General features: G+C 30.9%; 1 protein-coding gene across 1 annotated transcript; it reads left to right on the top strand.

The window, feature by feature from the left end:
- Nucleotides 1-440: 440 nt before the first annotated feature.
- Nucleotides 441-19,284, top strand: LOC137410131 (uncharacterized). The gene is made up of 5 exons (XM_068095714.1): nucleotides 441-675; nucleotides 1,155-1,340; nucleotides 17,435-17,737; nucleotides 18,203-18,379; nucleotides 19,040-19,284. Exons 1-5 carry the CDS (start codon nucleotides 441-443, stop codon nucleotides 19,282-19,284), a joined length of 1,146 nt encoding a protein of 381 aa, XP_067951815.1.
- The last annotated feature ends 2,004 nt before the right edge of the window (nucleotides 19,285-21,288 follow it).

Raw genomic sequence — 21,288 nt, forward strand, 5'->3', positions numbered from 1 at the left:
GAGATGAATCGTGGAGTTATTCTTGTTTTATGTAAGAGTATATGTGTATTTATTGGTGAGATAGTAGCCAAAGGGAGTTGACATATCTAACATAGCAAGTTTTACGCCATCTCAATATGTATTATTTTGTGTTAGCAAAATTTTTAAGTAAGGTTAAACTGTGCTAAACATCATGAGTAAGCTAGATCATGTTATTTAAAAATTAGCTGCCACATTAAATGATCAAAATTAAGTTTTTGCTTCCAAAACAAACATATAATAAAAACATCTAACAAAGAACCTCTGTGTGTAGGATTAATTGTAAACAATAAAAGTTATTAAAATCTTTAATTCCGAAAATAATATGATAAATTACTTCTATGTCTCTTTTAAGTGTTTTTGACAATGGCTGTATGCTGTCAGTTGAGACAAAGGCACAGTGTCTGCCAAAATACCACAAAATGGTCCTGGCTGAGCCTATGCCAGCTACTTATGCAACAATTAATGCAAGAAGCAAGATAGAATGTGGAGTCTTTTGTACAAACACTCAAGACTGTCAAGTCTTTGTTTACTCCAAACATAGTCACAGCTGTGAGTTCTTGAACATCTCTGATGTTTTTTCATGGCCAGACACTAACGCAATTCCTATGGTAGAGGCATATGTTCTGACTCCCACTGATCCGCTACTAGCACGAGGTATTTCTCTCGTGAAACCTTTTGATGTAAATTATTTACTTGCCTTTGTGTGAGTTCATTTTCATTTTGAACTATGGTGAATACTCTGGTGCAGTGAACTACATGAGCTAAAACTATGAATTTTCTAAGCTTTTCAAAAGTTAATAGAATTTGATTCATTACCAATTGGCTTTGAAGAGTATCTATTTTATACACTTATTTGACATACAAAAACATTTTTTATTTTAGCAAAAAATGAGAACAAAAAATGCTATCATATATTCATTATACCTGTTATCAGAGTATTACTGAATTTCAATTTGATATACCACAAGCAGCAAAGATAATACAAATGATTCTCCTGCTGTCACTGGTATGCACTAAACAAAGTAATGTTTCCTAACTCTTATCTGACTTTTTGTAGTTATAGAGGTTTGTCCTTATTTTCTATTGCTGATACAAATTTATTAGATAACAACATTGCTCAATCATACTTACAGGTAAACCCGCTGAGTCGATAAGCACTGGTTCATCAAATCGTTCCGCTGATAAAGCAGTAGATGGACAGTATTCAGATGGTAATCCAGAGAAGGCGTTTTTTATTACAAGTTATCATGTGAATCTCTGGTGGAGAGTTGACTTAGAAAGGCGTCATTGCATTCAAGCTGTGAATATTCTCAATCGAGGTAAATGATTTTGGTTTAACCAAAAAACTTGCTCACACTCCTAGATACACAACAACAGTTGTAATTGGTTGATCATACACATGACAGACTTTCTAAGGCTTGACTGCTTTGAAATTCTTTTATATTTTAAAAATTCTGAGTTTGTGATTACCAAATGATTTAGAAAATTTTACTGCATCTGAGCCTTCAGCATTGTCCATTTCTGGACAGTACAATGTACATGTTTATAAGTTTAACTAAAAAGCTATTCACATATAACCATTTTCTAGCATATGTCACTTTTTTGATAAAAGCATATGCCAGACTTTCTAAAGCACCACTGCTTCAAAAGTCTTATGAAGCTCAAAAACAATTCTTATTTCACAAAAAATTTGATCATCGCCTGTATATTGTGCATGTATTTCTTTATGACTAAATTTTCTTATATTTTCTTAGTTAACCAGTTTTATATTACGTAGCACCTAGTATAATGGTATACCTAAAATGTTGTAAATATACTGGGTATAGCTTTACAGAACCTACAGAAGCAATTGCTTACAACTAGTTTAGTTTAAAAGAAAACTGTTGGTTTTCTTTGGCTTTGAAAATAGCAGAACTGATGTTTAATGTTTTTCATATAAAACAGAGTGCAATGTTATTAATTTTTAGCCTACAAATACGACCAAATGAAAAATTTAATTGTAACAGCTGCAGATGAAGTTTATCAGCTATTCAACACCGTTGATGATAGTGAAAACTTCTGTGGATGACATGACGGCATCTTAAACCAGTACTACACTCTGATTAAATGCGATTCAATGGCTGTTGGAGGATTTGTACAGCTTCAAATAATGACAACCGGTGTCCTCAGCCTTTACGAGGTTGAAGTTCATGGGTATTACAATGTACCATAGACAGCAACATAGAACTTATTACAATATAGTTATTTCATTTATTATAAAAATAAGGTATATTATTCACTGATTTTATTATTTTTACTAAAATAAATACTGCTTTTGGTAGCTTTATAGCTTGAGATCAAGGCTGGAAATTTTAAAAGATTTGTGAAACAAATTTATGATGAGTTCCTTTCACGACTCATATTCTGGAGGCAAGTGTCTTGGGCACTGACAGGTTGTTTGTGCAAAATATCTGTCGTTTAAAACCACTTGAAATAAATAGTAATATGAAAAAAAAAGAATATATAAAAACTATGTTATTATACTAGTTTGAATTAATTATGCTCTCGGTATATTTTATATTTAGCAGCATGTGAAAACAGTTTGTAGTGAAGTTACTTGTGTATGAAAATAAGATGTGGTATTATTGTTTGTTGACTGATTTCAATACAGTTTGAAAATATTGCAATTGTTATTGCATGTAGGTTTTGAAAATTGTATTCATTACCAATGCGTATCAACCATTTGTACTAACCTAATGTATTGTACCTAGCAGGATTTAATAAAGTTATATTTGAAAAATTTATTTATTATATATTTAAAAAATTTAACAATTTTTTTCATTTCTACTTCAGTTATTTTATAGAAAATATTTGCATTTTCAACATTTAACCACACAAAGGAGACAAGACCAGCACACAATAATTACTTTCTATCCAAGTTCAGCAATCCAAAAGCAGCTGCTATCAAAGCACTTTTTTAAATACCTGTCATTATGTCAAACGAGAACTACCAAGAAATAAAATATTGCAAAATAAGATAAAGTAAAATTATATTTTACCAAGTGGAAGAGCTGTAGTTTAGTTTTTCAAGGACCATCTGTATTTACAAGTGATTTAGTTAATTGCATTTGAATACATTTATTTAAGTTTTAAATTGAAGTAATAAAGAGAAAAACTCTTGAGAAGCATAAAACAAACAATTTTTCAATTAATCAAATAAGGTTGAAAAAAAGCAGCTACAATGTCTATTTAATCATATGAATAATTTAAATGTAAAATGAATAAATCATACAAGTGGTCAGTATAAGCACCTTCATTGGTACATTGATTTCTGTACACGTTCTCACCTTTTACTGTTCAATATAATATTCAATAGAATTATCAACATCAGTCGAATAAAGTTTGTACATAAATAAAGAAGAATAGATGTTGGTAAAAGTTTTACATTCTGAAACAAAAGTTTATTAAATATGGATATATATTTATACATGTTTGTCAATTTGGCATAGTTAAAAATTTTTAATGTATTTTAACCGTTAGAACCCTAATGACCGTTATTCCGGCATTGCGTAGGGTGCGTCAAAAATTACTAGAATATGGACACTTTCATGGCTCTGTTTACCGAAGCGGTTTATAAATAACAGTTTGAACGAATCAAATTAATAATTGCACACAAAGTTAGATCAGAAATTTAACTTTTATTTGTGAAATTATTGTTTTCAAATATTTTAATCTAATTCCTTGATTATAATAAAATAATTATTAGAACGATATGATAAAAAGATCAAAACGACTCATTGGTTGCTAGGTTATAGATGATTGTGATGCACATGATGAGTTTTATGATGCTAACTACATGTATAACTTTTTAGTATATTTTGAGTCATGAAATGATTACTAACATGTGCTTGATGGATATGATACTACTGCAAATATTTTCACGAGTTGTTAAAATTGTCCAAATTTCTATAGTTTTATCCTGAATAATGGTAGAATACTTTTTATTTGTTATATGATATTTGCTGTGGGTTGCTCGATTTGGCTGCTGTTTTACCAAATATTACTGTATTATGAACAAATTTAGATATATTAAACAAAAGTGTAAAACTTCGAATCGTTGGACAAATTTCTCAAGGTTACTGACACACATTGACGACAACAGTCAGGTTTCAATGGGTTAAAATATACTTTAGTTACAAATAATATTTTCGAAAACATTTCTCAACTTACTATATAGAGTTTGAGCATATGCATTGATTAGGTTTCTTTATGAATAACATTCCCTATAATTACTTAGCTAAATAACTTTTACTTTTCATGACATGGTATATTGGGTAAACCTTTTAGATAATACCAATGGCTCTAACATAACCAGTTACTAACTATTAAAATAGTCTGATAAACATGAAAACTGTTGATTTATATTGGCTTCACAATTGAAAGTTTTCTCTTTTTTTTCTTATTTAAAATAAAGCAGATATTTTTTATTTTTGGTAGCTATAAACTACGACTGAACAAAAAACTTAGTTATAACAGCAGCAGATGAAATTTTTTTCAGCTATTCTACCCAACTAATGATGATGACAACTTTTGTGGATGACATGACGGTACCTTATACTAGTACTACACTCTAATTGAATGTGTTTTGGCTGTTGCTGAGAGATTTGTACAGCTTCAATTAACCACAACCGACTACTTCAACATCTATGAAGTTGAAGTTCATAGGTATTAAAATGTACCATAGAGACTATTGTAGAGCTTATCACTATATAGGTTTACTCATGATTAAAAAAGAACGTATATTGGTCACCGATTTTATTGTTTTTATTTAGATAAATACTGTTTTCAGTAGCCCTTTTGTTTATCATAATAGGAGGGAACTTTTAAAGATCTGCGAAGCAGATTTATGGTGGGCCCTTTTTACAGCTCATGTTGTAGACGCAAGTGTCTTGAGAACCATTAAGATACATGCAAGAAATATTGTTGGTGCAAAACAAATTGATATGCATGATTGTTTTATTATTCTTATCAGGTGAAATATTGCCTTCAGTTGCTGTTATATTTAGCAGCCTATGATACCGATTTTTGACGAAGGTTGTTTTGTATGAAAATATGATGTAGTAGAATAATTTGTTGACAGATACCAATATAATTTAAAAATATTTAAATTTTTAATACAGTTAGGTTGCTAAAAATTCTATAAGTTAGCACAATGTCTAAACATTGAAAATCATCTAATTTATTGGGCGTATTTATTTCCATTTGTGTTCATATTTACTGATTTCAGACTGTTTAAGGTAGTTTCAAATAAATGGAGGAAGCAGAACAGAATATTGACAGTAGTATTATCACACAAACCTTGACATCACAACAAACTCATTAATATAACTAGAATTAAAGAAGGTTTTTCAACTGTTAACTTTTCTTGCTAATGTAACACTATTTAATTCTCACAATAAACCATTTAGGAACAGCTTGCCATCAAATGCTATCATCAGCTTGCCATTCTTTTTACCAATGCCATGACTAAGCTTTTAGCTCATAGAAAAATTGTGTGTTATTTTTAGCAAAATATTACTAAGTGAAGAACAGTTTAACAACTAATTATTTTAGTTTATGATTTTATTATTTTTAATCAGCTGATACGAGATAAACAAATAGTTTTATTATCCGCCGTTAAAGTTTGGAGAACTTTTGATAATGAGAAATAAGTTCATACTATTACTTATTTTGCTGTTTCAACTTCTATTTCTTTTGAATGTAATAATTGCTTTTAGTTATGAGCAAACGCAGCTGATACACTAATTATTAATAACAGGGGTAGCAAAATGACAAATGACATATCACTAAGCTGCATAGTAGTTGAATCATTGCCGAAAAAGAAGGACGCGTGAGATACAACTGATTGAGACATGTTTATACTGAATTATTAAAGGGTCACTGCAATTACCATATTGAAACAAAATGTATAGATAGTTTTCTATCATATAAAATTTTGCTCGCTGTTTTAGGTGATACGCCTGCCAAAATGCTTCAATGATAAATTGGTCAAGACTTTATCCATGTTTGGAACACTGAAAAAAGAAGAAAAAAACATGCTTAGACTAAACAAAAAATAATATCAGTGGTTGTTCATATCATTTATAAGTGATAAACATATGGCCTCATATAAGACTTCATGACATACTGCCATCTAGCAATGCAAATGGTGTTAGATTCCGAGTCTTCATTGCTACTAAAGTACACAGGTCGACTGTTGGCAATGCATATCAACTAACTTCAGTAATAAGTCAACAGTCAGCTTTGTGCTGAATATGTATGTCTCTAAAGTCTAGAACTATGTCAATGAGTCATACTGATCATGTCAGTCCTGATTATTGATCTGCTGTTTTGTTGTTAGCATGCTGAGGTCCACAAAATAGACTGTTGCAACATTAACTGTTAATGATTTTTGGTATCTAATACTAGTAGCAGAAAATTTTATATTCATGAAGAAATCTGTAGGTAAATATTTCTTGGTACAGTATTTACTATTAGTATATCAGTATTTACTATTAATATTACATATATGTAATATTATATATCATTATTATTGAAAAATTAATAAATGAAGTACATGTCAACCTCAATTTGTTAAAATATTCAAATTGAGTTATTGATTTGAACACTCCTGGTGCAGATTTACCAACACAAATGTGTGTGTACATGGATAGATTACAAGCTGATGGTTTCACTTTTTCCCAGTTTGACTGGGAGCGAGTATTTTTCTCGTGCTGATGAGAAAAACAATATATCTCATTCATTAATGTTCGCAAATCATGAACAAAAAAGCCTTTAATTTGCAGTTTTTTGTTTGAATTGTACGTCAGCGCTCTCCCATCAATGCACTTGTTAGATCGGCGGTCTTGTCATAGTAATAGTTCGAGCTTGTTTTGCTTTAATTTCGATGAATTTTTGGAACTCAGATTTAAGGTTCAAAATGGGTTTAACACTTCAGCCCAAAAAAACCATGTGCAAAATGTATGGTACTTGATGTAACCATGTCCATTATTAAGGCATTTTAAATGTACAACAAAAAGACTGTGATCCAAAGCTCATGCACTGATAAAGGTAATTCGTTTTATATACAATATTAACTAAATTGTTAGGTTTGAGCAAACATTTGCACAACATAAGGCAATGAATTTTAGCATGTATGAATCGCAGTTTGATCTTTTTATATTGTATCTGCCTTAGGTCTGTCAAAAAACCATCAGTAGTGGCGCCTACCATTCGGTCCTATTTTAGCCAATTTAACCCTACAAAGATTTGCAAATACCAATAGTGTATTGATTGGTAATACTGTGTCGATCTTAAAGAGGGACTTTAGTTAAACTCAGGAAAGCAAATGCATTAGTGAAGCTTGTACCTTAGACAGCTCTTTTCTCAACCTATGTGCCAATATAAAGCTTTAAATAATGCAGTTTGAACCACTCTGGCTGACACCAGAAGTTTTAGTGCATCAGATGGTGTTATTTGCTATGGTTGACAAGGTTTGAGTGCATAATTTGGCAGATTAAGATTTTAATAAAGAAAAAGAGTTAATTACAGTTTGTTAAATAATGGTTACTGTTATTATCATTTATTTAAGTCTAGAAAACTCATGAAAACATTGATTTTCCTTATTGGAAATTTCCTACATACTATAACAGATACTGGGATGGTTAAAAGCACCTACAATATTCAACAACACCACTGCCAACTTCCTGCATGCCAATGTTTCGTGATCAGCTAAAAATTTTGTAAACCGGTCCTAAAATGTCAGCCAAGGTTATATCGAATTGTTAGTAATACTGTACTAGCATGCTATAGATGGACTGCATCATGGAAGCTGCTCTAGTTTCTGAGAATATAGCAGACAGGGTTAGTCTTACATTTAGACAACATATATGTCTAGATTTTTTGACAATGTGGCATCCATTTTTTAGCTGAAGCATTATAAAGAACTGATTTTTGGTTGAGTAAATTTATTTAGAATCCAACTGTTTTGAATTTTTGTGATGAGGTTCAGAAACTCTAGGATATTCTGATTTCCTAGGAATAGTCATTGTTAAAGTTCGATATGATTGTTGCAAACTTCTGAAGAATAATTTTCTCAAACAATCCGGAAATGGAAATCTTAGATGTCAAATTTTTGTGCAAATATGGTAAAAAGACAAACAGGGATGAAATATATACTTGGGGTTATTGAGAAAAAACAATTGTTAGGCCATTTAACCACGTTTATCACGTAAACATTGCAGCGATCTAAACATAGCAGGGAAATGCATATGATGAGAAAATAGAAATGGGAGGCGATCAATATGTGTCTCACTCGAGTTTGTTAGTGGTAAACTTAAAAATAACATAAGCTGTCAATTTCTTGGATAGCATCAATAAGACCAGCGTAACAAGACCTCAACAGACAGCACGAGGGAGATAAAAGTACATGACTGGAAAAGAATGGATAGACAGATTTACTTTATTACTCTCAATTCAAACATGTATAGATGAAGAACCAATTAGCTTGAATGGAAAATCTCATGCCATGCCATTAACATATGTTACAAACATAAGGGAAAGTAAACATAAAAAATTAAACGGGAGAGAATGTAAACATAAAAAAGCATGGAAAATCAAGCACAGACAAGAAAGGTAGACACTGGAAGGGTAAAACTAGTGAAAAGTAAATATATTATAGAAAAGTAAGCATGATTGTGAAATGAACGTTTTAAAAAACTAAAAAGGATGAAATTAGCATAATTTATGCTAGTTCTGCTAGTTATAAAATAATTTTGTTAAATGAGGCTATTAAAAGCTTATTGTAGTGGTTGATCTTTGCAGAAAGCAAATAAGCAATTTGTTTTTGCATAACTGAATAAGGAATAGATTAATTTTGTAAGATAAATTTCACTAATAGACCAACTGCTAACACAAAACTTAACCCTTTGAACCCTGGCCGTTGTTTTCAATGTTTGTCAGTAACCCTATGAAATTTGTCTAACAATTGAAATTTAATAAACTTTTATCAAATATATCTAAACGTGCTCATAATAAAGTTATATTTAGTGAAACACTAGTAAAGATATTCTGCAACACCGCAAATGCCATCAAACAGAACAAAAATGGTGCTTCACAGTTATTCGGGCTCAAACCAAATTTGTCTGACTTTGAAAAATTCTAAAAATCCTTCCAGTAGCATCACATCCATTGATCACATGTTCATTGTCATTTCATAGCTCAAAATAAACTATCAAACTATAGCTAGTATTATTCAATTATGCATTTATGTCACAATAATCCATGACTAACCAACTAATGAGTCGTATCCATTTTTCTCAGTTAATAATGTTATTATAACGGAGGAAGTAGCTGAATATATTTGAAGATGGTTACAAAAGGAACAAAAACTTTTGGTCTAATGCCCTGTGAAAGAATTTATTTTATTGGTTTATTATGTCGCGTGAAACAACATTTGTAAACATAGTAATGAAAATGCCGGTATTTCGGCATTCCGAGCATTAGGGTTTCTGACACACCCTATGCATTGCCAGAACTTTGGCTGTTAAAGGGTTACAAAGACACAAACAGGCAAAGCAAACTTGATTGTGTTGTTTTTTTAACTTATTATGTTTGTATAACTTTTCGAAAATAGATATTATTATTTCTTTCAGCTTTTATCATCATAGCAGTGTTTGCTAGTTAGCCAGAATCTAACCAATGATATACAGCCTCCCATGGATAGCCAACAGCTATCATGTGGGCGGGGTTTAACGATCAAGCTCTGTTGGGATAAACCTGAACACGGCACCAGAACAAACCAATATGCTGAATAAAGCCCCTTCTAAATTTACAAATATTATGAGCTATAATGGTTATTTTATTGATCGGTTGAATTCATTTTGTTGCTAAATAAATATAGTATCCTAATATTTTCACCGTTATGATCAGCCAGTTGCCATTCACAAGCATTAGTGATATTAATAGTCACAATGGTGAAATAGCCCAAATTCGGTTTTATATTTAGATTAATTTTGAGTATGAAAACTACACTGCACAGCTTTGCCTGCTGTCTCATCTTATTGCCCAGGTAAAACAATGTGACAACGATGAAAGACTTTGTCATTTTATAATAGGGGTGGCAAAATATTAATCAAAAACTAGGAAAAAAAGGCGGCTGTTCGGGTAATTTTGGGTAAATTATATTCAACATTAAGCATGTACTATGACATTTAACAATTTTAAAATTTGTAAAAATAGGTAATTAGAAATGTTTTATTTTGAATGGATCTATTATTTTGGTTAGGTATTATCCCTACATTGTAGAAATTCAAGGTTTGCTATTATAACCCGCAGGGTCTACTGACTGAATGAGCTAATGAAACGATAACAGCGAGTCGTGTTTTCCAAAACCTAACAATGCAACGCGACCGCCCGTGGGAATTGTGTCAGCTCCGAAACCCAGGTTAGCACAATCCTAACAGAGAAAGATCATTAAACCCTGCCCATATGATAGCCATCGCATATTCTTGGGGGGCTGTATATCATTGATCTAACTTATTTCTGTTAATTAATTTAAAATCTCCACTTTTACCTTCACTTCCTTTAATAGTGTACGGTAAGTATGGAAGCCAGATATGTCAGGTGTGACTCTGTCTGTAATTCATAGGTAAGTATAAATGAACTTTAACTCAATAACTTCCTCTTATCGTAATGGTTGTAGTTATCAATAATTCAGCAGAGATCGGGGCAACTCTAAAGATGTTGACCTTTTTATCAATGAAATATAATTTTCTGTTTTGCACAATTGTTTTAATATAAACCCAAAAGTTGTTTTATGACTATGGTAAAAGAGCAAAGTTACAATCGTTTGAGGTTTGCTGTCAAGCTATTGAACAAAAAAAGCTTAACTAATAGAGTGGATGAGCAAGAAATAGTTTTATGAGCCTTAATTAATTGTAGTGATCAAACTGATACAAATCTTGACAACTCCTACCTACCAATGCATCTCCAGCAACTAGTGTTACAACAATAATTCAAACTTTGTGCTGGATAAAATAATTATGTGGTAGTTACAGTGTATGGAATACAAACAACTTTATTGGAGCTATCTGCTATGTTGACAACAGCAATGCTATATGAGTTATCATTAGTAGCATGATACTTTTCTATTCATAGGGATATACATGCTTTTTCAACTGAACAACTGCAAGAGAAGGCATTCCAGTCTTATATCTCAAATGACAGATATTGTAAAATATTTTACATAAATAACAAATGAATAAACGATCAAAAAATAAATAAGAGCTAACTGAAAGAAACGAGCTGGCTAATACACACAGCCTGGTATTAGTTTTATTATACTGACCAATTGTTTTATGGAACCAACAAGTTGGTTTGTTTGCCTTAAATAATGGTGGTGATTAACAGGGTAAAATATGTGACAACTCCCAACTCCTTGCTAGATGAAATTTTCAAAGCCTCTCTGCTTTAAAAATAACAGCTGTCAATAAACCCACGACAAGCCAAAAAAGCACTGCCTGAAAAGCGGTGGCATTGACTCAAGATAAAAGAAAAGACTGTCTTACAAACCTCTAAGCTAGTGGTTGAACAATATATCAAAATTTCTAGAGAGATTTAGTAAATAGTATTTACAGCGCATTTGGTAAAAGTAGTTTGATTATTAAATCAGTTGCTATGTTGGTTGCTAACAATTACACTATAAAAATCAATGTAAGAATAGCCATCAACTGCTTGAATTGTTGTCATTCTATGAGGTTAAAAAATTCTACAACTGCTCATCTGCCAGAGAAAGTGTTCTAGATTTTTATCCAGCATGATAAAAGTTTTTAAAGTACTGATGTTTTAATAAATGCGTTTAGTAAAAGTACTCATGAAATGCTTTAATGTGAAATTCACTCACTTTCACATGGAAATACTATTAGAATAGTTCTCAAGTGTCAACTTGTAGTGTTCTAATTTAAAGAAATACATTTCCTGGCTTAAGTAATTATTTACTTTCTAGAGACTTTCCAATAAAAATACACAGAATCTGACAAAATAACTCTAACCAAAAATGAATGGCAGTTTTGAATATAAACAACTAGCCTTAACAACTATTTTTGTATTTTTTGTGTTCCATTGAACGCTTCAGCAGAGTTCAGGTTATAAAAAATTCAATAAGGTTAGCATAAAGTGATGTCTTTATTTAGACTGATTTGCAATTATTCTAAGAAAGTCTTGGTAAAAGGTAAATAAAACTCGATCCAAACATGAAAAGCCAAGTAAAAACTTACAAGGTTTACAACACTTTAAAAGAAACTAGAAAATTTTTTATACTAAGCATATATAAAACTTCCCGTATAAAAAACTAAAGATATATGTATATATATACACAGCAAAATTAAAAATTCATAACAATTGTAAATGATCTCTACTGTCTATTACTTGTAAAAATATAAAGATGTCAATTAATGTATTCCAACCGGCAATTGTTTCAGTTTTCTTAAGGTAAAGAAGTGATGTCATCATAAAAGTTCTATTAAAAATAAGGGGTTTTAGGGAAAAAGATTGTCGAGTTTATTAATTGTAGAAATTTTAAAAGTATATGCAACAGATTTTGTTGGCAGACATATGACTTAAAACTTTTGCAAAATAGAAACTAGCTACTTTTCAGCTTATAAAAAATACATGTATGTGTAACCGAGATGAAAAAATAAAATAAATTCCCAACAAAAAATATGTTTACAAAAGTTGTTTGTTAGTATGAAACCCAGGGTAGTCATGTAATTTATCACTTTCTTTGATTTTAGCCAAATTCTTTTCGACAAGAAGATTTATTAGGCGCCAATAAGTTTCATTTACTAGTAGATGCATATAAATGAAGTTGAACTTTCAACATGAATATATTTGTGCGAATAACTTTACTAAAAGCTGCACTAATAGTCTATAATAGTTACAAATTAAACATACCAAAAAAACTGCAATTCAAAAGTCAACAACTATCAAGTCAACAATTGGCTGCACACTTATTAGATTTCAAAGTTATTGCATAACCAACCTCATGCAACTTCCTTCAGTTGGAGTTTTGGTGGATTAGCTTCAGATATGTTATACTTGCTCATAGTCAGTAGCAATGATGTATGCAAAGCATTGCGTTATGATGTTCCATCATGACCCAACGTAAATAGCAGTGTTGGTTAAATAAGCAAAAAAGATATTTCAGAATATGACTGAAGGTGATTATCAAAACAGGCACCTACTATTATATTAAAGGTATAAGAATTAAAACACTTTCAAATTTATAATAAAGGAAGACTTAAAAGTGCTACAGAGCAGTAGTACCCTAGCTATGGTAGTCTTGAACATAAGTTTAAAAAAACTGGCAAATCAATTTTTTCATAAATTTTGCAACTCATAACTTCTTTCATGGTTAAAAATATTGGTGCAAAGTAGTATAAACCTTTAAAGTTATCCACTCCTACTGCAGTAGTAAGACAACTCGTTTATTTCCAAATAATAAAGATAGCACCCGGCTCAGGTCACCATATAGTAGGGGTTTAGAATAGGTGTTGTTTATCTCTGAAAATATGTAAGCAAGTCTAGAATTGAACTCGCAGCATTACCAAATTATGTGTGTGAGAAGGCAAATGCTTACACTTTGAAAAGCTATGTTAATCCCTAACACATTCACTAAAGTTTTATTATTTACCTATATTGGGAATACCTATTTGTACATTCTATATTTATTTATCTAAAAAATTTAATTCTGCTGTTGACTAAATGTACAATTGCTACTAATTAGTTTACAGACCAATATTGAGTTTATAAAACCTATTATATTAGCATATTTTTAGAGTATATCCCTAAAAACATTTTAAGGTGACAAATATTTCATAGGCTTACCAATTAAACTAATTCAAGGTAGCATAAAATAATTAAATCCTATTGTAAAATTATTAATCGTGTTCTTCACCAAGGGTTTCACACACACTGTGGAGTATGAGTGTCCACAACATGCTACCCATTCATGCTGCCACATCGTCTACATTGAGGAGACTATTTAAATACTTCCTCCACAAGCGCATAACCTCTTGGGTTAATTCTAGAATGAACCACTTTTCCATTGATTGTATCAAAATCTATTTACCAATTGATATATTCACTACTATGTACATCACTTGGCAAGTACTTTTTAGGTAAACGCGATGTCAACCAGGTCATCAATATATTCTTGATTTTCCAAATATCAAGTCAATTCCATTTTTATGGTTGTATGACATTATTTCTCACTAATTACGGAAAGTGAAATGCTGGAACAGCTATCACAATATTTGGTTTCTAGACCTGTAGGCAAATAAAGATGTGTACCAATCAGTAGCGAAAACAAATTTTTCAGGCAACTAGAAATATAATTTTATTAATTTATAAATATATTTGAAAGAACAAGAGAAAGCAATTTCAATGACTATAACAAATGACGACGTCTTAGCCAATCCGATCCGGTTAAATTAAAAAATCTGCTGCATTAACCATGTAATCAATATGATTTGAATAAATTAACTGAAAGTGAAATGTATAAATTATATCAGTAGTCAATATAACCACATTTATTAGGATGTCATTCTCTTTATGCAATCTTGCGTGTTACTAGCTAAATAACAAATATAACTACTTACAGCTTGTTATAAAAAACTTGCAGATCTTTTGTCAAAATCATCACTGAAAACTTGAACAAATATCAACAACTTATTTAGAAAATTTACTTTAGTACTAGTATATTAGAGATGCACCTACAGACAAGTTGTTTGAAAAAGAGTCTCGTGGTTGTGCTTGATATATAATATATGTATATGAGCTAATACGTAGTATGTATACTTGTTGGCTTTGACCTTGAAGCTATGAATAGATAACAAATCAGAACAAAGAAAGCAGCCTTATAATTTTCAGGTAGTATGAATTATTTATACTATAACCCCCGAGTGGATACTGTTGGTATTATACTATTTTTTTGTTAGTGTACCAAATGCAAAACTCAATAACCACTGAGCGACCAGAAAGCTGCTAAAAGAATCAGGTTGTGTATCACTATCAAAGACAACCTTGAAAGTTGTTGGAAGCTGAAAAAATGAGATGACTAGATGAGGAGACTGAACGAAAAATCAAAGCTCTGAATGTATATGCAGCTTCTATTATTTATAAGATTATTCCCAGACTACACTGTTGGTATTATACACCCTGTCTCCTTTGTGTTCTAAAATATATAAAATCAGTAACCAATGACTGACCAGCAAAATGTGATATGGATAAACTGGTTTACAAAAGGAAATTGTTGTCTTGCAAAACGAAATTTTCAGCTAACTGCCTGTTATAAAACGATGATTGACTAATTATGTGTAAAATATGCTGTGTAAATCATATATTTTGAACCTAATGATGTAAAAGTGTACCTACTAAATGGAATACTTAATACTATGTATACAACTCGGTAGATACTTATGAGGTAGACAAAGATATCAACCAGGTCATCAACACTTTCTTTGTTTTTCAAATTTTAACCCTTTTAAACTTTAATAGCTGAATGACATAATCCCCACTTATTAGGGAAAAGTGAAGTGCTAGATCGGCTAATACAATACTTTGTTTCTAGCCCTGTAGGTAAATAAATATTTCTACCAATCAGCTGCAGAAACAATATTTTTCAGGCAACTTCAAATATAATTTTATTAACTTATAAACACTGTTATCTATTCATACTCTAACACGTTCAGGAATAAAGAATCACAGGCTAAATAGACTACTAGAAGTTATAGTTACTGAAGTTATAGTTCTCAAGCAAATTTAATTTTAATGGCTGAATGCCAATAATTCCTCACTAATTAGTGAAAAAGTGAAGTGTTAGAGCTGCAATCACAATATTTTATTTCTAGCTCTGTAGGCAATTACAAATTTGTACCAATTAGTAGCAGAAACAATTTTCTCAAACAAATAAAAATACAATTTTTCAATTTTCAAGCAACCTAGAAACAACAAAAGAAAGCAATTTCTATGACTATGACAAATGACTATGTCTCAGCTAATCCAATCTGGTTAAATTAAAAAACTGCTGCATTAACCAGGTAATCAATATTGTATGAATAAATTAACTGAAAATTAAATGTATACATTATACCAGTCGGCAATATCAGCACATTCATAGGCATATCATTCTCTCTCTGCAATCTTGCATTTTACTGATTAGGTCGATTTTTTGTTTTGCTCATCACCAGAAGTAAAAGAAACAGAAGATGGAACGTGGAGTTACTCTCATTCTATGTAAGAATATATGTGTATTTATTACTGAGCTAGTAACCAAAAGCAAGTGAGATATCCAACATAACAAGTATCACATTATCTTAAATTGTATTAGTTTGTGTTAACAAAATATTCAAGTATTATTCTAAAACATTGTAACTGCTTGATGTAGATGTTGTTCGGAATAGTAAATGAATAAGTCTAATTTGTTGAAAAAATATGAAGATTAAACTTTAGATTGTCTGTATTTTAAAATAATAATGATTTTAATGTTTCAAGATTATAATCATTAAAAAAATTTGATAAATGATTCAATAAATGTTTCAAAGTAAAAATCATTTTAATAATTGACAAAACTTGATTATTTAAAACTTTGCACTGTAATCTAAAATAATCAAATTCATGCAAAAGCTTGATTATTACATTTATATTTGCAAAACTGATTGACATAATGGATATATGTAAAGATGCCACATTTGAATGTTATAAGTAGCATCAACAATGAGAAAGAAAGGCCGTGTAGCAAATATTGACTTCATTTCTACAGAAGTTTTTTCTTCTCAGCATGCTGACCGCGTTGAAGTTTAATTGATTTTAATCATGGAACATTTTGGCAGTCAGATAACCTTGGGCATAAAAAACAATCTCAATGGATAACAAATGTCAATATTTTGGATAAAATCTGAAAGTTTTGTGAAAGTTCATTTTTAACACGGAATAAATGAAATGCTTGATTGACAAAAACGTGAAGCAAAATCTTTTTGACCCAAAAGTGTAAGTTTTAATTTAATAAACTTTCCATAAACTATGTAAAGGATGTTCTACATTTTTCTCTCACTTTTATCACCTAAACATGGTTGTTAGTTTTTAGTCTGTACTAAACATTATGAGTAAGTTAGTTCGTACTATTTTAAAATGAGCGGTAAAAAACTTAAAAATAATACTCAAATTGAAATTTAAAACCTTTAATGATCAAAGCTTAGTTTTTAGTTCCAAAACAAACAACTAATAAAAATATATAATAAAAATTACTTGTGATTCAAGATTAATTGTTTCTTTAATTTATCAATGTAGTAAAATTTTTAATTTTGAAAAAAATCTGATAAATGTCTGTTTCTTTTAGGTGTTGTAACAGTGGCTGTATGTTGGTCAGTTGGGACAAAGGCACAATGTATGCTAAGATACCACAAAATGGCCTTGTCAGAGTCTATGCTAGCTGCTTATGCAACCACTAATGCAAGAAGCAAGATAGAATGTGGAGTCTTTTGTACAAACACTCCAGACTGTCATGTTTTTGTCTACTTTAAACATAGTCACAGCTGTGAGTTCTTGAACATCTCTGAAATCGGTTCATGGCCAGACATCAACACAACTCATATTGTGGATGCATATGTTCTTCCTCGCACTGACACACTGCTTGCACGAGGTATTTATCTTGTGAGACCTGCCTTGCCTACTTGCCTTTGTAGGTGTTCATTTTTATTCTGAACTACGGTGCATACTCTGGTGCAGTGAGCTACTTGCATTAAAGCTGTGAATTTTGTAGGTTGATCGAAAAATATTAGAATCTGAATCATTTACAATTAGCTTGGAAGAGTATTTATTTTATTTATTTGGCATGCGAAAACACTTTTTTTGTTTTAGAAAAATACTAAGAACAAAAACTGCTGATATATTTTCATAATTTTTGCTATCAGAATTTCAACAACTTTTTTAATTTTGATACACTACAAGCAGAAAAGAAAATACCAATAATTTTTTGCTGTCACGGGTATGCCTCAGACATAAAAATTGTCTCTAACTTTTATCTGAAATATTGTAGTTTGGGAGAATTGCCCTTGTTTTCTTTTATTGATAGAAATATATTAAATTAGTACTCACATACTTACAGGTAAACCTGCTGAGTCGATAAGCGCTGTTACGCCAGACAACAATGCTGATAAAGCTGTAGATGGGCGGTATTCAGATGGTAGCTCTTTGGTAGCTACAAGAAACCATCTGAATCCCTGGTGGAGAGTTGACTTAGAAAAGTGTTACTGTATCCAAGCTGTAAACATTCTCAATCGGGGTAAATGATTGTAGTTTAACCAAAAAACCTTTTCACACACCCACATACACAACGATGCCGATCATATGTTGATCATAAACGATACTAAATTTTAAGGCTTAATGGATTTAAGGTTTTTTCATATTTTAAAAACTCTGAATCTGTAATTAGTAGATGATTTAGAAATGTTTCACTGTATACATGCATTAAGCATTGCAATTTGATGTACAGTACATTGTACATATTTGTAAATTTAACTAAAAAAACTGCTCACATAGTATCATTCTCTAACATCTGTTATTTTTTGACAAAACCTATGCTCGACTTTCTAATACACAACAGTTATAAAATTTTCATGTAGTTTTACAATATTTCACATCTTACTAAAAAATTGATCATCTACCTGTATTGTGCATACATTTCTTTATGACTACATTGTACATATTCTTATATTTTGTTGGGCAACAGGTTTTATATTCTGTGACATCTAGTATAATAGTATGCCTAAGATGTTGTAAATATACTGGGTATGACTGTATAACACCTACAGAAGTAATCGCCTACAACTAGTTTAGTTTGATTTACAAAAAAAGTGTTGGTTTTCTTTGGCTTTAAAAATGGCAGATCTGTAGTTTGTTCTTTTTCATATGAAACAGAGGGCTATGTTATTACTTTTTTTAGATTACATGTACAACCGAACAAAAAACTTAGTTATAACAACTGCAGATGAAGTGTCTCAGCTACTCTACACGTCTGATGATGGTGAAAACTTCTGTGGACGACACGATGGCATTTTAAACAAGTACTACACTCTGATTAAATGCGTTTCAGTGGTTGCTGGGAGATTTGTACACCTTCAATTAAACACAACAGGTGTCTTCAACATCTACGAGGTTGAAGTTCACGGGTATTACGATGCACCATAGAGAGCAACATACAACTTATTACAATATAGCTACATGTATTTCATTTATTAATAAAGAAGGTATCCTACTCACTGATTTTATTATTCTTATTAAAATAAATACTGCTTTCGGTAGCTTTTTGGTTTAGGATCATGGCTGGAAACTTTTAAAGATCTGTAAAGCAAATGTATTATTAGTCCTTTTTACAACTAATAAGGTAGAGGCAAGTGTTTTGCGCACTGACAAGCTGCTTGCGCAGAATATCTTTCAAACATAACCACTTGATATAAATAGTAATATGTAAAAAATAAAATATAAAAACAATTGTTTTATTATACTTATTTGAATTAATATTGCTCTCAGTAGCTTTTATATTTAGCAGAATGTGAAAACAGTTTGTAGTAAAGATATTTGTGTTTGAAAACAAGATTTGGTAAGATTCTTTGTTGACTGATACGTATACAATTTGAAAATATTGTATGCTTGCACTGTGCAACACCAATTCGTACTAAATGTAAGCTAATGTATTTTGAATAGCAAAGATATTTAGCAGAAATTATTAAAGTTGTATTTGTGTGTTTTTTATCTAGCTTTGCTGTGTTGGAAGTTGTTTTCTGAGTTTTTGGTGTGAAAAGTTTATTATTAAAATATGAATATAACCATTTTTACACTTCCACAATTTTTTCCACTCATTTTATGGAAAACAATTGCATTTTCAATGTTTAACCAAACAAAGGAGGTGGAGAACTGCACACTATAATTTTTTTATATTCTAGCTAGGCAATCTAAAAACGGTTGTTTTCAAAAGTTTTTTTTTTAAAAATACTTGTCATTACATCAAACCCATACCACCAACAAATAAGATATTGCAAAATAACATAAGGTTAACCGATCTTTTTAACAAGTTGAAGGGCAACTAAAATTCACTCTGTAAGCAAATTGTAGAGTTTGATTATCAAGTTACATATATGTTTCAGAATTTCGCCATTTTCTTTTAGACTGCAGCAAATCTTTGTTTGTGCCTTAACATTCTGTTTGTGCGTTTACACTTTGTAGCTGTCCAAAATCTGTTTGTGTCATAAAAAGTTAATTCTTGTTATAACACTCAGTTCCAGCCTTAATTTTTTGTTCTCTTTAAACTGTGTCGATTTAAAAATAATATGTTTTTTTGACACTGAATTACTATCCAAATACAATTTTTTTATTATTCAACCAGCTGTAGAACAATACAGAGAGAATCTGACAGAAGCAAATATTTCTGCAGAAGTTAAAATGTTCTCCTTCTTAGTCACTAAACTTTGTGCCTATCAAATGTATGCAAAACAGTGGTGTAGATTATCTGTGACATCAATCAACTACTCATAAGAGGTAGTTGATGACTCTGTCAGGGTTTCTTTCAGCTACCTTCAAAACCTGAAACTCAAAAACTCTCATGTGTTGTTGAGTGTTTTGCACAAAAAACTGTAAACTGCGTTGTCTTTTTTTACTCTGAATCCAATCACCACTGCAAATTTCTCAATATCTTTAAAACTGATTGATGGTGACACTGCAACACAACTCACATTGTGAAAGCATTTATTTTGACTCCCTTTGACACGCTACTCACATAAGCTAGGTGTCTTGTGGGACACCTTGATGCAAATAATGTATATGTTCTTTGTTGGAGTTTATTTCAATTTTTTTTACTGTAAACAGAAAAAATATTTAATGAAGAAAAATCGATATTTAACTACTGGCTTACTGAACTACTTGGTTTAAGACAATATATTTTTGTTCAGCAACTTGGAATCAATAAAGTTAAACTCTTTCACCACTTTATTTCAAAGAAAATAAATTCCTTGTTAGTGAGGTCTAGAAGAGCATCGCATATTCATGGAACCGCACTAACAGAAAACAAAATTATATTGTATTCTATGGTTCGATTATCAGATTAGCAGCAAGTTTTATCCTAACGAAGCAAGCAATTACTATACAAACAATATCACCAACTCTCATTACCTTAAATTACCGACAATTATGTTTCTT

Source organism: Watersipora subatra, unplaced genomic scaffold (genome assembly GCF_963576615.1).
Source record: "Watersipora subatra unplaced genomic scaffold, tzWatSuba1.1 SCAFFOLD_49_1, whole genome shotgun sequence".
NCBI lineage: Eukaryota > Metazoa > Bryozoa > Gymnolaemata > Cheilostomatida > Watersiporidae > Watersipora > Watersipora subatra.